Raw genomic sequence first — 17,457 nt, forward strand, 5'->3', positions numbered from 1 at the left:
CAAGAATAGACATTGGATAAGAGTTTTATTCGAATAATCTTATTTGAAGAGGTGGTAGATAACTGGTAAATTAGGTTACCATCTCGCACAAGAAAGAGAAAAGCGTGTGAAAGATATAATCGATTTTTGACCGTCGGATTGAAACCACTACGTGATTTCGATTTAACTCGGATCCTATATTTTGACCGTTAATTTTTTTTAATATTAGAATAATTCATATATTTTCCGTATGGTGTACCCCGTCCTTTCTGTGGTCCGAGTCAAAGCCCGCATAAAGGCGAACAATTTCCCATGTTTTACTCTCGCTGCTTTGGATTGCGTGCGAGATGGGTGATGGACTTTTGTCCTCTTTCGCTTTTCTTTCTGGAAGCGTTCCTTAACCGCTTTCCATGTATTTTTCTTGAGGACGATTTTTTCTCTTATGTATCATGATACTACTACTTCATCCAATTTTTGTGATAAAATGTCAGAAAACTCACAGCAGTTGATAACCTTAATCGCACTTGGAAATGAATAGAAATGACCACAGAATTATAGCTACATGTAATCCTAGTTGATCAAATAACTCAAAAGATAATAATACTATATTGTGAAGTGTTTATTAAAAAGAAAGAAAAAAAAAACGAAAAGACCACTGCGGCGCTACAGTAACAAGCAACGGACAGAAATGCCCAACCATGAACCGTCACACAAATGGCGTATTCGTCCCACTAAGAAACACAACAGCACTTTTTCCTCCTTACCCTCCTCCTTTAATAATATCACTGAAATGCCACTCGAGGTGTAAATACGAAAATAGAGTCTGAGGGCATTTCAGATATTAACAAGATAAAGAGAGGGTGCTTTCGTAAATCGATACGCGGGCGGGTCCCGCTTCTGGGAAATGCCATTGGAATGTTAGCATCGCGAGCTATCCTTCCTCCCACTTTCCTCCCTCCCTTTTCCTACCTACCAGACTCCGTCATATATGTATTTATATATATACGATTCCAAACTCTAACCTCCTCCATCTCCTTCGTCTTCTCCTTCTCCTTCTCCTTCTCCTTCTTCTTCAACCTCTACGCTCGAATCCGCTTCGGCTCGATGTTTCTGATCGAGAAGTACCGTTCCCCCTTCGTCGTAGCCAAGAAACCAAACCCTAGTCTACCTCTCGCCATTCCCTTCGAGAAAACCCTAGCCTTCCGCCTCCGCTCTCTCCTCCCCATCCTTTCCTCCCCCTCGTCTTCCATACCCCTCACCTGGCTCTCCCGCCTCGCGGATCTCCTCGCGCTCACCCTCACCGACTTCGCTGCCCTCGCCTCTGACCCCTCCTCCCCCGACCTCTCCGCCGTCGCCTCCTACCTCGACTCCGGCGTCGCCCTCCTCGACTCCTGCAACGCTATCGCAGCCGGCCTCGATAAGCTCCTGCGCCGCCGCCTCCACCTCCGCCTCGCGCTCCACCACCTCTCCCGCCCGGATCCCGGCCGCGCCCGCGACGCGATCGCCGAGTGGGATCGGTTCCCGCGCGGGGATATCGCGATCCGGGGCAACGCGCTGGAGGATCCGCTAAGAGGAAAGATCTCGGGCGTCCGACGGGCGATCTACGCCGTCGAGGCCGTCTCTCGCCTCGTCGCCACCGCAATCGTCGCCGTCCTTGGAGGAGGGAAGAAAGAAAGCTTCGCCGAGATCCGCGTCTCGGGAGAATTCACTTGGGCCGAGGAATTCAACAAAGTTGGCGAGGAGATCTCGAGCAAGCTCGGCGAGGGGTTCGTCAGCGAGGTCGAGAAGGTGGACCACGCCGTTAGGAGGCTAATGTCCGTTATAGACGTAGTAAACGGTGATGACGGAAAGAAGACGGAGAGGCTACGGAGCTCAACGGAGGAGGTGGAAAAAATGACGGAGGAAATGACAAAGGGATTGGAGCGCCTATCGGACGCCGTTAACGGGGTGTTCCGTTCGGCCCTATCCTCGAGGAACGCCGCGCTCCAGAGTTTCCGGGTTGGTCCACGGAAATGTAAATAGCTTTAGATTTCTAACGGTATAATTGTATTTTTTTTTTTTTATTTGTTGCGGCAGAAATTCAAATATCTGCACAATTGCTCAATCTTATCTCATTGCGAAATTTCTAGTTCTGTTTTATTCAAAAATGCAAAGTTGGGTGTAATTTGTCAAGGAAAAGGTCGAAAGTAGCTATTCTTTTATTTTTTGGTTAACAGAATAGTCTATCTGCCCACTGTAGAATTAATTTAGTGATATTTTTTATTAGAGAGACAGTTATCTAATTTATATATGGAGAATGACTAATTTTTTTGTCTAATTTATAATTAACTTTTGGGCTCACGATATATAGTTTTTTTATTTAATATTATAAGCTTCTATATCATTTCAAAACCACCCAGTCAAGTGTTTGAACCACAAGAACCAGTTCAATGTAACTTAGGCTCAAAGTTGTTCCTAGTTATTCTCTAAAACTTTTCACCATTTAGTTTGTTTGTGACCAGCTCTAGTTAGCTTATATATATATATACATTAATATGTATGATATATATTTGAGATAAATGAGAACTTAATGTATCATAATTAAATCAGTATTGTTAGGATTCAAATCCGAAAATATACAATATGAACCTCTTTAATTATATGAATTCAAAACAATTGACTATGGATTTATTATTATTATGATTAACATTATGTTAAAATGGTACAGTATATTTTTGAGAGAAATGAAAATTTAATAACATCCTAATTAAATTAATATTGTTGGGATTTGAATTTGAAATATGAGATTCTTTAATCATCTCAGCACTATTCTAGTAGAATATATTATTAGCTAACAACGAGATAAAAAAATTATATCCTGAAGAGATCTCATGGACGGTGGTATGCGAACATTATATTGTTGGCAGTGTTATATATATACACATGTTCGATGTGATTTAGCTAATAAAGGTCTTCTGAATTCTCACTCAAAATGTTTGTTCTTTGAGTAAACATTCACGCAAGGAGCAAACTTTATATGGGTGGTCGACAAAAATTTCGGCACCCAAATTGGCTGCATACCTGAATGAAGCCATTGTTGTCCACACACTTCAATAAGATGTGGAACAGTGGAAGACATGACATCAAGACTTTAACTCGATCAAATTAAACCAATTTCACTTTAAGCTAAACAAAAAACTATCTTCTCTTGCTAAGTAATCCAAACTTGCATGATGCAACCAAGATAGAAGAGACTTCCATATGACATTCTCCTTGCATCTGCTATAGAGGAAGTTGACAGAAATTGTTAGGGGATGACAACAAGGAGAAAATCTTTAACCACATATAATAAAGAGGTACATAATCGTTTACATTGAGATGGAAAAATCCAGTGCAAACCTTAGCCTGTGATCATTCCAACTTTCTAATGAATTGCACCCAAGAAAACTTGAGATCATAGTCAACTATGCATTGGATCATCGGTATATCGAAGCACTCATTATAATGCGTTGAGACATTAATTTTGCATATGTGAAGGTAATAGCCACCATCAATCAAGAAAACACAACTCAGCAGAAAAGTCAATAATTGAGTTTTCTCTGGCTTGTTTTCATCACATTATCTTAGAGAATCCTGATGATGCAGTCAAGTGCATAGAATAACACTATGTAAAATGAGCAAAAGATGATTCCTGATACTGTTCACAGTTCAATTTCACCATTTGAATATGCAGACAAAAATTTGTATTGAAATAACATATGCTACTTTCCTAGTCACACCATTAAGTCCATGAGATCTTTGAAGGCACAGAAGAAAGTAAATTACAATTCCTGGTTCTTGTAGTTCTCATAATAGTAATTAGCTAGTCGCCTAGGCTTGTGCCACCAAGTGGGTGTTACAACAATTGCCCGTTCCAACCAATTCTCCCTCACCACCTCTTTCTTTGTAATACTTTCATAAAACTTCTTCCATTTATACATTGCACGCTTCAATCGCATACTACTCCTAGCCCCAAAAAGATACTTGATGTAATCTCTAGCAAGACGTGTTAACTCCTCACCTCTGATCATGTAGATGTACTGCAATACAAGATACAAATAAGTGAGTTCCTCTAAATGATAGTTTATATATAAGGATGCACAATACAAGGACATTTTTGGTAGGGAACATAGAATTCATTCTTGAAGCACTTTTAGCCCTTCAAATTGTTGGTCACAAGCACCTTGTAAGACTCGTGATCAGACTAGCACTCACTCTATCCTTAGGAGATTGCATTCTTAGTTTGTCGCACAAGTGCTTTCGGTTCTCAGTGGTTAGTCTTTGATATACAGCACTAGTCTTCTTGAATGTCTAATTGATACCACGAAAAGTAAAGGGCCATACACAAAAACTTAGAAGATCAAGTCAACCTAAAAAATATACTAGTCACTAAACTTTGTGTCAATTATCATTGAAAGCTAAAAACGAGAGAGCAAATATATAGGATGATCCAAAAACATCAAAGATGGCTAAATCTGTTAATGTCTGCATAAGGAAAAGAGAAGCTGATTGAGAAAGTTATGGTACAATTACCACAAATATAAAGCCAATAGTTGCCAAAAGCACTTGCAGTAGCTCATCAAAGATTCCAGCAAGACCTTCATCTTCTGAATCACCAGAACCATCACCACCACTTCCTGGAGAATCTCCATTACCTCCATCTCCACCAAATTCCCTTTCTTGCATCTGCTCCCTCAGCAAATCTTGTACTGAGCGCTCTCCTTTCAGACCACCCATAGCTTTCTTTAATGACTCCCAGGAAAAAGGCTACATAAAGTAAGAACCATCTCTTCTAAGCAAGGGTATGAGTAATGAAGTAAGAGAGAACTCTAAACTCTAAAGTAAGCCTAGAAAATTTCCTTGCACCAAAAAAAAAAATCCTTACTCAAATTGAGAGAGCAATTTCAGTGTATGTAAATGATTCTTGCACTGACTTAGTAGATTAGGCACACAGGAATCTTCTCAAAAACTTATGATACTCACAGGCAGATCACAGGATGGAATTCACCCAGTCTTTGTGTTTAATTATATACTGCCTTATTTTTAAAACATTCATGGAGACAATGATACCCACCAATCCAGCATCAATCTCGTTAGAGAAAAAAATATGGAGACATTGTAATTACTGTTAGAGTCTAAAAGAACTTAAGTACTAAAGCAACAAGAAAAGAAACCCTGAAGAGAAGCATGTAAAATCCAAAGTCCATTACCGAAGCCATTACCTCATTGTCGCTTGCTGAGTTTCCTTTCCCACCAAATGCATATGCTGGAGCACACCTTTTATAATTAGGAGAACTATAAATAAGTCTTGGGTACACATCATATTGCCTGAGCTTATGGGTTGCAGAAACATATAAATATGAGGCATGAGAGTGAGAAGAAGGATATAGAAAAGAACAGGTTTTCCCAATCCTCTCCTTGGGGTTCGTCGCGACACATCCTGCACTGGGCCTGTAAATATTGCACTGGATGCAACTCATGCTTGTCAAAATCATGAAATCCTCGTGCCGTGCAATTAACCTAAATCTGTCAATTCAGCATCGGCAGAAATGCTCAGCTCCCAATATCAATATGATCGAGATAAAATTTATCTAAATAATATCTAAATGCAACTCTAAGCATTTAGAGATGCCATGATGCAAATGGAAATCTTGTTCTTTCCAGCATTTCCACAAACACTTAGTGCATCAACTGCTGCCGCTCTTGTACCTTGCCTCTTCTCCTAGGATGTGCATAACCTGTTTGTGAAAATGCCGGAGAGAATAATCTTCTAGCTACATCCACCGAGCCTTTCGATTGAAACATCCAAAGATTGAAACAATGGAAAGTAGGAAAACAGTTACACATTATGTTAATTGTTATGATAATAACCCGAAAGCCGCAAATCTTTTAAGAATTCTCTACAAGGGCTATCTTGGTTGGAGAAAATGATGTGCTAGAAGTCATAAATCGCCATTTTTCTTAATATCCACATCCCAGAAGGCATAAGGAAACCTGAATCTAGTCTTAAAAACCAAAAGGAGCACATACTTTTCTCACACGAACATAAAACTCATAAAGCATAGAAATGAGAGAGACTGCGAAACATAGAGAAATGGAGTGCGAAATACCTAGAAATCGGAAATTTTAAGAAGCATTAAAAGGGAGGGACACGGTCGAGAGAGCTCGGAAGGGGTGAGGGAGGGCCGGCGACCTGGTTCGAGTGTGTGCGCGGAGATAAGTTTTCGAGGCTTTGTAAATAAATCCCTGCATTTATGTATTTTATGTTTTAAGCCCTGTATCATCGGTATTTGCAAATAGCCTCCTGCCATTGAAGTTTTTTATCGTTTGAACTTGGAAATTTATGTCATCATAACAAAGAATAAAGTTAATTGCTAACATGCATGAAAAATAATAAACTTCTAGGACATAATCAGAAAAATAATAAAAGCCTATGTTTCTCAGTTTCTCAGAATCCTCTTCCAAAGATTGACGATTAAATCTATTAAAGTATCATGTAACCATAGTCGTTACCGAATTGGAATTTGATCAAATTCTAGTCTGTTCAGATACATTGTCGAATATATATGAGGATCATGATTGTAATCATTCTAATCATGTGATCCTTGTATTCCATTTTAGATGCGTCACAAAATTGTCATATATATGCTATGAGTGGAGTTAAACTAATATACTACTCGACTATACTAATTACCCTTATGTACCTTTTAAAAATTATTGTAAGTGTAAATAATAGTAGAAGAGAAAAAAGAGAAATAACTACGGGTAGCAAATGATCGTTGTTTAGGAATCAATTACAATCATGGATAATTCCGCTGAGGTTGGCTCTTCCTTCTCTCCAATCCCTACTAAAGTATTTATTTTTTAATTTTTTTTACTGTTTCTTCCTTCCATAGTCTCACTATTCATGTTCCACCCTTGTCATTGTTTGCCTTGTGACTTCCTAGTGTAGTTTTCCTCTCGATCTCCTCCATCTCCTCGCGATCCTTCTTTCCTCCACGGGCTTTGCCTTCTTTCTCCGCTTATTCGATGTAGGCTTCACCATCTTCTTAGTCGTCACAAGCTCTTAGTTGTCGGATTTTCTCTGCTAAGCCCCTTTCACCTCATTTTTGCTGGTCAATGTTTGCATCCCCATTCGTAAGAGTATAAACGAGTCAAGCCTAAGCGAGTTAGCTCAAGCTCGGCTCAAAATTACTTTCGAGTCTTATAATTCTGCTCAGGTTCGACTCAGCTCAACTCGAGCTGAGCTCGAGCTAAGCCTAACCAAGCCCGAGTAGAGCTCGAGCTCGATTTGAGGATGAGGAGGCGTTGGCGGTGTGGACAACGGCTTGCCAAAAGAGGAGTAGGAGACCGATGGAGGAGGAAGCCGATAGAGAGGATGAGGCAACGACATGCCGATAGAGGAGGAGGCTGACAGAGTGGAGGAAGAAAAGGATGTCGACGCTAAGCCCAATGTCGATGGAGGAGGCCGCCGAAAGAGACCGGAGGAGATTGTCGATGGAGGAGGAGAAGGAGGCCGACGAAGAGGGAGGAGGCGGCGGCGGCTTGTTGATGGAGGCCGACAGAGAGGAGGTGGCGGTGGCTTGTTGATGGAGGCCAACGAAGAGGAGGAGGCCGAATGGGTGAGGGTGGGCTGGTTGGCTAGAGTGAGGGCTATAGGTGGTAGTCTAGTGGATGAGGGTGAGGGTAGGGTGGGTGAGGGTGATGGCCTGATGGATGAGGGTGATGAGTCAGTCAATAATGCCTATCGAACCTATCAAGTCGAGTTTGAACGAGCTGGCTCTAGTTTAGGCTCGGCTCATTGAGCTCGAGTCGGTCGTCAAGCTTGACAACCTTACCTATTCGTGCTATGTTCTCCCTTGCGCCTGGCTAGCTTTAATGTCAATCCCTTCCCCTCGCCATGGCTCCTCCTTCAACTCTGATGGTGGTGGAGATGGAGTTGAGATCGATGTAATGGTGAAGGATGGATGTGTGCGCAATACTTTTCCCTAACAAACTCTCCTCTTATTTTCTGTGCAATCTTCATTATTGTGTTCACCTCCGCTACCGCTGCTGCCTCCTCATCTATCTCCTCTATTTGTTTCTTCGCTTAAGTGTTGATTTATTTATTATTAACTTGATAGTCATCTTTATTGTTATTCAGCTAAGTGTTAGACTTATTATAGGGAACTAACTTTATTCTATTGTACGAATAGTTTGCTTGAAATTTAATGAATTATTAGACAACGAACTTTCTTTTAATAAAAAAAGTTTAGCTACAGGCGATAGGAGAGAGAGTGAGAGGGAACATAGGCATATATTATTAGATAAGTAGATTATAGCAGTTGAGGTTACAGTTTCTAATGAACTAAAATATTATCCAAATTATGCACTACACTCCCAAATGTGCCTTATGAAAATTAATAGTTCTAAATAAAGGACTTCACTAATATTTAAAATGGATAAGGTATTGAGTTATAAGTGGCAAGATCCCTCTTTCTGGCCCACCCAAACTTAGACCCATGTTTTTGAATCAATGACGAAGGCAACACACACCAAAAATTGGACCAAATAATAAATCTACTTGGCTATTGTTATATAATGGTTAAGTGAATTAAATGCACTTAATATTTTTAATGCATCTCACCCATCTTCCTCTATTGGAAGAGTAGTTGTGGGATCAAGTTGATGATGATCATCCATGGGGGTTCACATTTATATTATCTTTTACAACTTAGGTAATATTAGTTATTTAATTTGGATAAAATATATGAAGTACATGCATGACTTGTGCCAATACGCCCATTAGTAACTAATACTTGTTCACTTGGCCTTCATCATAACATAGTTAACACTGATGGTTGCAAAAAGAAAAAGAAAGTTATATTGCATATCCAATATTTTGGAGGGTTATAAACACAAATATAAGATTTAGAGGGGTTATAACTTACAAAAAAAACACCAGTTAGGTGTATGGCCAACAAACCAATTAAGAGTCCCACATGCAATGAACCCATACTGTCCAGGTAGATTCTTGGAAAATTTGCATATGTAGGGTGTTTTATGTAAATTTCTGATCTGATAAAGAGAAAAAACGAAAGAAAAGAGATAGGGCGGCGTGATTTTAAAATCGTAAAATCTCTTAAATCTATGGTGTCATGTGCAAAATTCCTAGTACAACTGGATAGACTTCACCAGTGTTGAGTGCTTGTTAAAATTTAATCCCACGTACTACTAATCTATTTGTTACTTTTAAAGATTCGATTCGAGCAAGACAAACCCACTCGAAACCCCACCCGATCTGGAAACCTCTAGTGGAGTTCGAGCTTCAGAAATCAGAGAGAGAGAGAGAGAGAGAGAGAGAGAGATCATGAACTCCTCCTCCGGCAACGGCGGTGACGGTGGCGGTGGGACGAGGAAGAAGGAGTTGGGGTGGATCGAGTGGTTAAGGGGATGGTGCAGCATCGTAGGGGAGTTCTTGTTCCAGCGAATCACGGCGAGCCATTTGGAGAACCCTCTCCCTCTTCCTCCCCTCGATGGCATCACCTGCATTGTCACTGGCGCCACCAGCGGCATCGGCCTCGAGATCGCTAGGTTTCCTTCTCTTCTGTGCTCAGATTTGGTTACAGGCAATGCTTTCTTGATTACGTGGAGTAATCGATCGTTTCTTGTTTTACAAATCCCAAGTTTTTGGAGGAACTTGTTTTTGATTGAGATATGGATGTTTTTATCGTGGGATTTGTCTTACAAGAATGTGAACGGATTGTTCGGTTTTGATTGCAATTGAGCAAACTTGTATCGCATAGAGGCCTCCCAATGCTGTGCACTTATACTTAGATTCACCTCCCCTTGATACTGATAAGAGATGTTGTGACTGGAATTCCCTTTTATGATTCGACTACTGTATTGTGCTTGGCGGTTGGAAATCCGAGATGCCTTAATGGGATTCTTAATTTATTTATGAAATCCGAAATAAATGTTGTTGTAATAGAAGTGTATTCTGATTCTTTTCAGCTTGTTCCCAGTTAACCCCTAGTGTTGATGATCAAAACAGGCAACTTGCTGAGTCAGGAGCACACGTTGTAATGGCGGTTAGGAGACCAAGACTAGCCCATGACCTGATCCAAAAATGGCAGACTGAGAATTCAGAAAAAGGAATGCTACTCAATATTGAGGTATGTGATATACCCCGTATGTGCAGATACTCATTCTGGTTAATGGCTCATAGAAGCCAAGCAATATCAAGTAACAAGCATCATCTGTCAAAAAGCATTGATTCAGTATTTTCAGTTATCATCTGCTTTTTCTTGTTCTTGGTGTTTTTTTTCTTCTGAAAATTCCCACTTACTAGGAGTTTGTGTGATAACACATAGAACTTCAGTATTAGTTTGGGTATATTTTGTTCCATTTGATTGCTAACATGAATACTAGTTAATTTCTAGTCTAATTTCTGGATTTATTAAATAGCCCTACATCTAGGCCTATTCAAATTAAGTTGGCTATGTCATGTCGTATTTTGAAAAGACTAGTTACCTTTTAGACGTTGAATCTTTGTCCAACTTGAAAAAGAAAGTTATTCTGTTTCATCTATCCAGTTAAAGTTTTTCTTAGCATATACTTGGCTTGCTTATATGGCAGTTTTGATTGACATCTTTTAAAATTTTGACACTTGTTAAGGTGATGGAGCTTGACCTGCTATCGCTCAACTCAGTTGTAAAATTTGCTGAAGCGTGGAATGCTCGTCTAGGACCATTACATGTATTGATCAATAATGCCGGCATTTTCTCTATAGGAGGTTTGCATAGATCATTTTAATATCTAATTTGAAGTTTGTGTATGTATGCACTTTAATGTCTTTGAAATGCTAATTTAGAAAAATTAAGAATCCCAAAAGTTTGTTAAATTTCACTTATCTTGATCTCTTATTTGGCAATTCATGCCAAAGCACTTATATGTGGGATATCTTTGTATTAACTATTCTCATCTGAAGCACTTCTATATGCGATATCTTCGTATTAACTAGTCTCATCTTATCTTTCTATAGAGCCCCAACGTTTTTCCAAGGACGGATATGAAGAACACATGCAAGTGAACCATCTTGCCCCGGCATTACTAGCGATGTTGCTTATACCTTCACTTATACGAGGATCTCCAAGCAGAATTGTCAATGTTAATTCAATTGTAAGCTCTTCTTTTATAAGAGCTTCTCTATGTGATACATTCAAGTAAAAGATTCAATGACTATAAGGAGATCTATCTAAGCCTGTTTGAATCTTCCATCACTCCTAACCTGTGGAGTATAAATGTTTGTTTGCGAATAGCACTCTGCCTCATCTTTTCTGTGGGATAATGTATGATTAGATCTGTTACTTAAAATGATTTCTTTACAAATATGTCTATATGTATTATATGTATATCATTTTTGTGAGACATCTAGAACTAGTTGTTTGATATTTGAATTCTGCCAAACTTAAGTCCAAACCCTTCCTCCCTTTTCCTTTCTTTTGCACCATCAACAAAATTGTTATCCTCCATGCTCTGATCTCTCTGTATTTTTGCATCCTTCTCAACCTATCCGAACTGTAAAATTTTTGATAACAAGGCCATTCTAGCAACAAAAGCTGCAATATGTCTCTTGAGAATTTACCTTAATTCCATTTACTTTTAATGAGTTTATGTAAGTGTTCCTTAAGCTGATGAGAGACAGGATAGCCTTTGGCACCCAGCATTAATGCACTATCATAAACTTATTAATTGATACAGTAGTTAATTTGGTAATAGGTTGATAATTCAGGAATAAAGATTAATGGGGTAATTGAAGATGAAGAAATTTAAAAGTAATTCGAGAAGGTATTGTTTCGGTTATTGACTTGCCTTTAATCCTTAGATGCATCTTGTCGGTTTTGTTGAGACGGAAGATATGAACATTACATCTGGGAAAAGGAAATACACAAGCTTACTGGGATATTCAAATAGCAAGTTGGCACAGGTATTATAAAAAAATTCATTCATATTCTTTGTGTTGCAGTTTTGTTATCTTTTACCTTTTTGCGACATTATAAATAGCAAACTATTAGGTTTCTTGAGCTTTTCGTGCTGTCCCTGTGAGTGTAGTGACAATGTTCTTGCACCAGGTAAAATTTAGCAGCATACTTCATAAGAGAATTCCTGCTGAAGCTGGTGTCAATGTTCTCTGTGTATCTCCGGGAATTGTCCGCACAAATGTTGTGAGTTTCCTGTAACATATGATACTTTTGATTTTATGCATATAGTTAAGAATCATATACTAATTTGGATTAATCTATCTAATAAATCATAAGTATGCATTGATAGAATTATGGAAACCCAAGAAATTACTTGTAACTATTTGGGGAAAATCTATGTAGTATATGTCTGCATTCAGATATATTTGCACTGAAATAAAGAGCTTTGAAGGCCTCAATACTCCAGTTACAATGTCTGTAATTATAGAGAAACTGCTAAAGGCATCTAGTTAGGCTTTGGATTTCAAGATACTGTGCCTCTTAGCGGCTTTTGGACTCTGCCAACATATCCATGTGCACTTCCTATCCAGTTTTACATATATGATATAATTAAGTGGCTTGTAATTTTCTTTATCTTTCACAATGTCCAGGCCAGAGATCTACCTAAGATTATCGTAGCTGCTTATAAGCTGATCCCCTACTTCATATTCAATGCCCAGGAAGGTGAGTTGATATACCCTCTTTGCAGTAGCAGGCTCATCTACTCTTGCTCTTGTTTAATAGTTAGTGCCTATTGAATGTTGAAATATGGAAACAAACCGTCGTATGTTATATTGCAGGTGCGAGAAGCTCTCTCTTTGCAGCCACAGATCCACAGGTTCCGGAATACTGTGGGGTACTAAAGGCTGATGAATGGCCTGTCTGTGCTTGCATCTCACATGATTGTCGTCCAACAAATCCATCAGAAGAAGCCCATAATCTAGAGACCTCTCAGGAGGTGTGGGAGAAGACATTGGAAATGATTGGGCTCCCTTCCAATGCCTTGGAGAAGCTTATTGAAGGGGAGACAGTTCAATGTCGTTATGAATCGAACGCAGAACAGGATGATTCTTCCACCTCATAGTTCCAATTATTTGCTTCTTATTTGCTTCCTAGTGTGTGCTCCCCTCCTGGCACTATTTATTTTCAGCTTCAAAAGAAATGCTGAGAGAACATCAAAAGCAATCTACCTCAATTGAGGGCTGATAATTAAACTGGCACTTCCTTGTAGAAGGATGGGTTTTAACGAACTTTGGACTCCTACAATTCCAAAATGCATCTTAGTTTTGTACCTGAAAGGAACTCGATTCTATTTAAAATGCAAAGCTTAGTTGTTAATGCAGTAGTATATTATGTTTGGTCATTTGTGGTGTAGGTTTAGTTTCATGATGCTTATTATTTGGCTACTAAACTCCTAATCAGCACTATCCTTTGCAGGTTCAGGTTGTCAAGCATCGGCTTAGCTCATGTATTCTAATTCACTATATTTCGCCCTCCCTTGTGCTCGTTACGTTCCTATATCTACTTTGGCATTTGTTACTCGAAGAAATCTATGGCTAATAATGAGATAAACTCAAGCGGGTATTCAGCCATATATTACATTAGAGAGACAGCAATCTCATAATAAAGGAAATTGAAGGTAGTAGAGGTAGTAGATCGAGGAACCAGAGGCAGCATTTAGACCACGTTTTTAAAAGAGGGTAGGTTGTAGGCAGACAAGGGATTATGTAACTCCTCGGCGTTAGATGATTAAATAAATAAATAAATAAAATAATTAGAGAATAAAATCTAAGATGGTTAAAAAAAGTAAATAAATAAAAGAATAAATAGTTGGAGAAAAAGTTAAAATTATTATCTACAATCTATATAATATACTAATGTATTTATTATTAAGAACTATAATAAACTATTTGAATCCACTAAATCATCATCATGTACAATAACTTTAAATTTCAAAGACGATCTATATATTAAAATATAATATGAGAAATTAGGGCGGTCACCTAGGCGTTAAGCAGCAAGTTTTTAAAACAATGTTTAAGACTAGCATACTATGGAAATTTAGAATCAGCCAAACATGTGAGATTGCAGTATAAAAAGTACTCTTCTCTCAAAATCAAGAAAGTATTCTTCAGCAGATGAGATTCCATTCAGAGAGTTGTCTTTACAGTAAAGCTCTTGCTGCTATTGAAAAGCGAAAATGATAAGAAAGATATAGATAACACCATAAATATTGTGTTCAAATGGGTCATAATATGTCAGACTCGAACAAATAACATCCTTGCAATTCAATAAACGAGTTAACATGTCAGGTGACTTTTCACCAGCATCAGATTGACCATACTGAAATCAGACATGCATATTTCTCATCAAAGGCTAACACTAAAACTCAGCAGCAAAGAAGGCATGAGTCAGCAAACCAATGTTGTGGCAGGTACTGGCCTATGCATTGGGAGGCCAGAGCTTGGTGTCCTGAGTGGTGTCGAGGGCCACGGGAGGCAACCATTGCCACATAGCCATGCCAGGGAATGCATTAAAAGAGGCAGCTTTGCTTGCTGGGGCTTGACTGTGTGGTGCAAATGCAGCAGCAGCAGCAACCGGATGGAATGCAATTGGATGAGGCATGAATCCTGCCGGAGGCATACTCATGGCCTTGACTTGTTGTTCTAATCTCTCCTTATCGGCCTTCAACTTCATCTTTTCATCTCGTAGCTCATTCTTCTCCGCCTGTGATATCATGTGAGAAGTATGCAAGTATCACAGAGTAGGACATTTTCATCTGATCCGTTACATCGATGTACAACTAAAGCAAATCTATCAGTTAAACAGACTTGTTCAAAAACAAAGAATTGCTAGTGACAGAAACTATTGGTCATAAGTAAGTGATGCATGTACACTAGAGAGAATAGCAATAAAAACTAAAAAGTACTCAAAGAAAAACAAAGAAAACAAAACCTTCAAAGATTGTGTTAGATTTTGAAGCAGCAGGAAGTCATGTTAGTAGAAAGAAAACAAAGCATGACCAGAGAATGGAACCTTCAGATCGTTAATCGCTTCTTGAAGCTTTTCATTAGAATCCTTAAGCTGTTGAGCTTCAGTTCTAAGTTGTACCAACATACGAGTTGCATCGCTCAAAGTGCTCGCTTTATCAGATTTAGGCGGTCTACCAGGATCTAGGACGGAACTCAATTCCACAAACCTAGAAGCAAACAATAATCAGCTATGATGGTATCAAGTATTGTCCTATGTTATTAGCAGTATTTCCTAGTCATTCTGAAAAGAAAAACAAAGATTACTTATCATTTAGCCGATCTCGACGTATTTTCTCACGACAAGCTTTAGACTTGGGTCTCATGCAAGACTCATCTCTTGCCCTGCAAAGTCTTGCACTCAGATAATTTCATCTTTTATTATACTCTACAGGCTCACAAAACTGAAGAAAACATGGCATATAATGAATAGCAAAACAGTGTGATACAAAATTGAAAAATAACTTTGTATTGAACTGCTACAAATTTTCTGCATTTTCTTATAGAGTGGAGGGGGAAATTTAGAGTGGGACTGAATCAAACCATGCTTTCATTCAGATGAGAATTAAAACTAAATAAAAGTAGCGACTCAACTACAAATCCAGCAACCAATACAAGTCAAACCTTTTATGTTCTGACCTACATGTAGCATCAAAGTTCGCACCTTTCTTCCTATGATAAACTTTAATTTCTGAAAGTATGAAATGCATGACAAATCACCTCCTTATGGGAAGAAGCATCAGGCAACTAAAATATCTCCTATACAATACCCCCGATTGGGGGAAAGAAAAAGAACAGGGTTAGATTAAGAGGATTTCTGCTCCAAGAGGCACTCCTTAATCAATAATCAAGGGTTAATATGTCAAAAACTTAAATGACTGATGTTAACCTCGTTTAGTGATATATTGCCAATGGGAAATTCCTAGTACCTCCAGCGTCCGAGAAAGAGGCATAATTCTTTTCTTTGGGAATAACCTCCTCTCTCCAAGAAACATGCTCGAAATGAAATTATTTACACCAGATAGAGTATCTAACTAAGAAGCAAGACATGCACAAGGAAATAATCCCATTTTCAATGGTTCGGAAGCAATACAAATAGCAAACTGATTTAAAGTTAAAAAATCGAGAAAAACGCGTACCTTTTTCTCGATCCCATTTGATCAAGACAGCAAACACCCCCGTACGCCTCTTCGATCCCAACTCTGTCACCATTTTCACAAAGAACCACATCAAGATCATCGATACCACTTCCAGTAAGCTAGATTGAACTCAGAATCACAAACTTCTCGAATCCAATCTATCAAATTAACACAAAAAGGGCCGCGATCGCCATACCCGGCCGTCGCGGCAGGCGCCATATCGCAGAAGCTCTCAAGCGCGCATCGCAACTCACCGTCCGATCCTTCTCCGTCGATCCAGTAGTCGTCGATCGCGTCCGATCCCATCACAGATCGAGATCGGACGAGAGGATATCTCAGAAAATTAGGGCAAGGGATTGGAGAATGGGGGGAAAAGGAGCGGTTTTGGAAAGGGGATTGGATTCCTGTGGGCTATCGTCGTCGGGGGAAATAAAGCGAAGCACCAAAAGGAGAGCGGAAACGACGAACGGAAGCTCTTTCGCAGCCATATGCGAAGGCGCGAGTCGCAGATAGTATGCAACCTCGGTTGTACGAAATTTATGCAATCGACTTTGGAATTCCTTGAAAATTTTGCTAATTACTCCCTATCCTTTAGCACCCGAGCCCCTACGCGTTTCGTAAAATATACAGAAAACAACCTCCACTTTTATTTATTTCTTTTTACTACCAATGCTTTGGATTGACTATACTACAAGATTATATCTGTAGAAGTATAATTATTTATCATAGTATTTCTATGTATAATATTCATGTTACATAGGTTAAATAACTAAGTTAGCATTTTTATTACAGGATTAAACTTATGACCTCCGTCATATATTTTTGAAAACCACTTCTAGTGTCGTGTATTATATTCTACTTGTTATAAATTTGTTATTAGAACCTTAGTTACAAATATAACATGGATTAAGCTTTTGGTTGATTCTATATGAGTTCGTCTGAGATATCGTGCACCAAAGTATCGATCGCACAGTTAATAACTTTAATTCTGCTCATTTAAATTTTACGACCTCTTATATTATATTTTTTAAATATAATTAAAGTCATCAGATAGATACACACTGATACTGATTCATATACCAAAATGCACTTCGGTCATGAAACTTAAACATGATATTTTTTTGCTACTTCCACAGGAAAAGATACCATGCGGAATCACTTAAACCTGGGGTATTAGATGCAAATTTCCCGTAGCCTCTAATCCTCTATCCCAAGCGTAGCGAATTCGTGCATTCGGGACTGCGCCTGAGACGATCAGCGGCACGGGGGAAACGTGGACGGTTGAGGTGC

General features: G+C 38.9%; 4 protein-coding genes across 4 annotated transcripts; 2 read left to right on the forward strand and 2 right to left on the reverse strand.

The window, feature by feature from the left end:
* Positions 1-944: 944 nt before the first annotated feature.
* On the forward strand, positions 945-2,143 carry LOC140801379 (UPF0496 protein 4-like). The gene has a single exon (XM_073156467.1). The coding sequence runs from the start codon at positions 1,084-1,086 to the stop codon at positions 1,999-2,001; it is 918 nt and encodes a 305-aa protein (XP_073012568.1). The 5' UTR covers positions 945-1,083; the 3' UTR covers positions 2,002-2,143.
* A 1,489-nt stretch (positions 2,144-3,632) lies between these two features.
* Positions 3,633-6,246, reverse strand: LOC140800646 (uncharacterized). The gene is made up of 4 exons (XM_073155409.1): positions 6,108-6,246; positions 5,220-5,523; positions 4,531-4,764; positions 3,633-4,037 (listed from the first exon to the last, which is right to left on the reverse strand). Exons 2-4 carry the CDS (start codon positions 5,490-5,492, stop codon positions 3,780-3,782), a joined length of 765 nt encoding a protein of 254 aa, XP_073011510.1. The 5' UTR covers positions 5,493-5,523; positions 6,108-6,246; the 3' UTR covers positions 3,633-3,779.
* A 2,925-nt stretch (positions 6,247-9,171) lies between these two features.
* On the forward strand, positions 9,172-13,362 carry LOC140801407 (dehydrogenase/reductase SDR family member FEY-like). The gene is made up of 8 exons (XM_073156512.1): positions 9,172-9,570; positions 10,031-10,151; positions 10,654-10,771; positions 11,021-11,157; positions 11,864-11,965; positions 12,111-12,203; positions 12,611-12,683; positions 12,800-13,362. The coding sequence occupies exons 1-8, from the start codon at positions 9,347-9,349 to the stop codon at positions 13,081-13,083; spliced, it is 1,152 nt and encodes a 383-aa protein (XP_073012613.1). The 5' UTR covers positions 9,172-9,346; the 3' UTR covers positions 13,084-13,362.
* A 750-nt stretch (positions 13,363-14,112) lies between these two features.
* Positions 14,113-16,674, reverse strand: LOC140801281 (transcription factor ILR3-like). Its single transcript, XM_073156312.1, has 5 exons — positions 16,364-16,674; positions 16,168-16,230; positions 15,296-15,373; positions 15,036-15,198; positions 14,113-14,726 (listed from the first exon to the last, which is right to left on the reverse strand). The coding sequence occupies exons 1-5, from the start codon at positions 16,471-16,473 to the stop codon at positions 14,442-14,444; spliced, it is 699 nt and encodes a 232-aa protein (XP_073012413.1). The 5' UTR covers positions 16,474-16,674; the 3' UTR covers positions 14,113-14,441.
* Positions 16,675-17,457: the final 783 nt, after the last annotated feature.

The sequence above is a fragment of the Typha latifolia genome, chromosome 14 (assembly GCF_019914945.1).
Source record: "Typha latifolia isolate L0001 chromosome 14, TyphaL0001v2, whole genome shotgun sequence".
NCBI classification, from domain to species: Eukaryota; Viridiplantae; Streptophyta; class Magnoliopsida; order Poales; family Typhaceae; genus Typha; species Typha latifolia.

Coding starts and splice junctions, on each gene's coding strand:
- LOC140801379 (XM_073156467.1), top strand. CDS start 1,084: ATGTTTCTGATCGAGAAGTACCGTTCCCCCTTCGTCGTAGCCAAGAAA.
- LOC140800646 (XM_073155409.1), bottom strand. CDS start 5,492: ATGATTTTGACAAGCATGAGTTGCATCCAGTGCAATATTTACAGGCCC. Junction 4,765..5,219: donor ACTCAGCAAGCGACAATGAG/GTAATGGCTTCG, acceptor TACTTTATGTAG/CCTTTTTCCTGGGAGTCATT. Junction 4,038..4,530: donor CTATTGGCTTTATATTTGTG/GTAATTGTACCA, acceptor CTTGTATTGCAG/TACATCTACATGATCAGAGG.
- LOC140801407 (XM_073156512.1), top strand. CDS start 9,347: ATGAACTCCTCCTCCGGCAACGGCGGTGACGGTGGCGGTGGGACGAGG. Junction 10,152..10,653: donor GAATGCTACTCAATATTGAG/GTATGTGATATA, acceptor ACACTTGTTAAG/GTGATGGAGCTTGACCTGCT. Junction 12,204..12,610: donor GAATTGTCCGCACAAATGTT/GTGAGTTTCCTG, acceptor CACAATGTCCAG/GCCAGAGATCTACCTAAGAT.
- LOC140801281 (XM_073156312.1), bottom strand. CDS start 16,473: ATGGGATCGGACGCGATCGACGACTACTGGATCGACGGAGAAGGATCG. Junction 16,231..16,363: donor GCGCCTGCCGCGACGGCCGG/GTATGGCGATCG, acceptor AAATGGTGACAG/AGTTGGGATCGAAGAGGCGT. Junction 15,374..16,167: donor CAAATGGGATCGAGAAAAAG/GTACGCGTTTTT, acceptor AAGACTTTGCAG/GGCAAGAGATGAGTCTTGCA.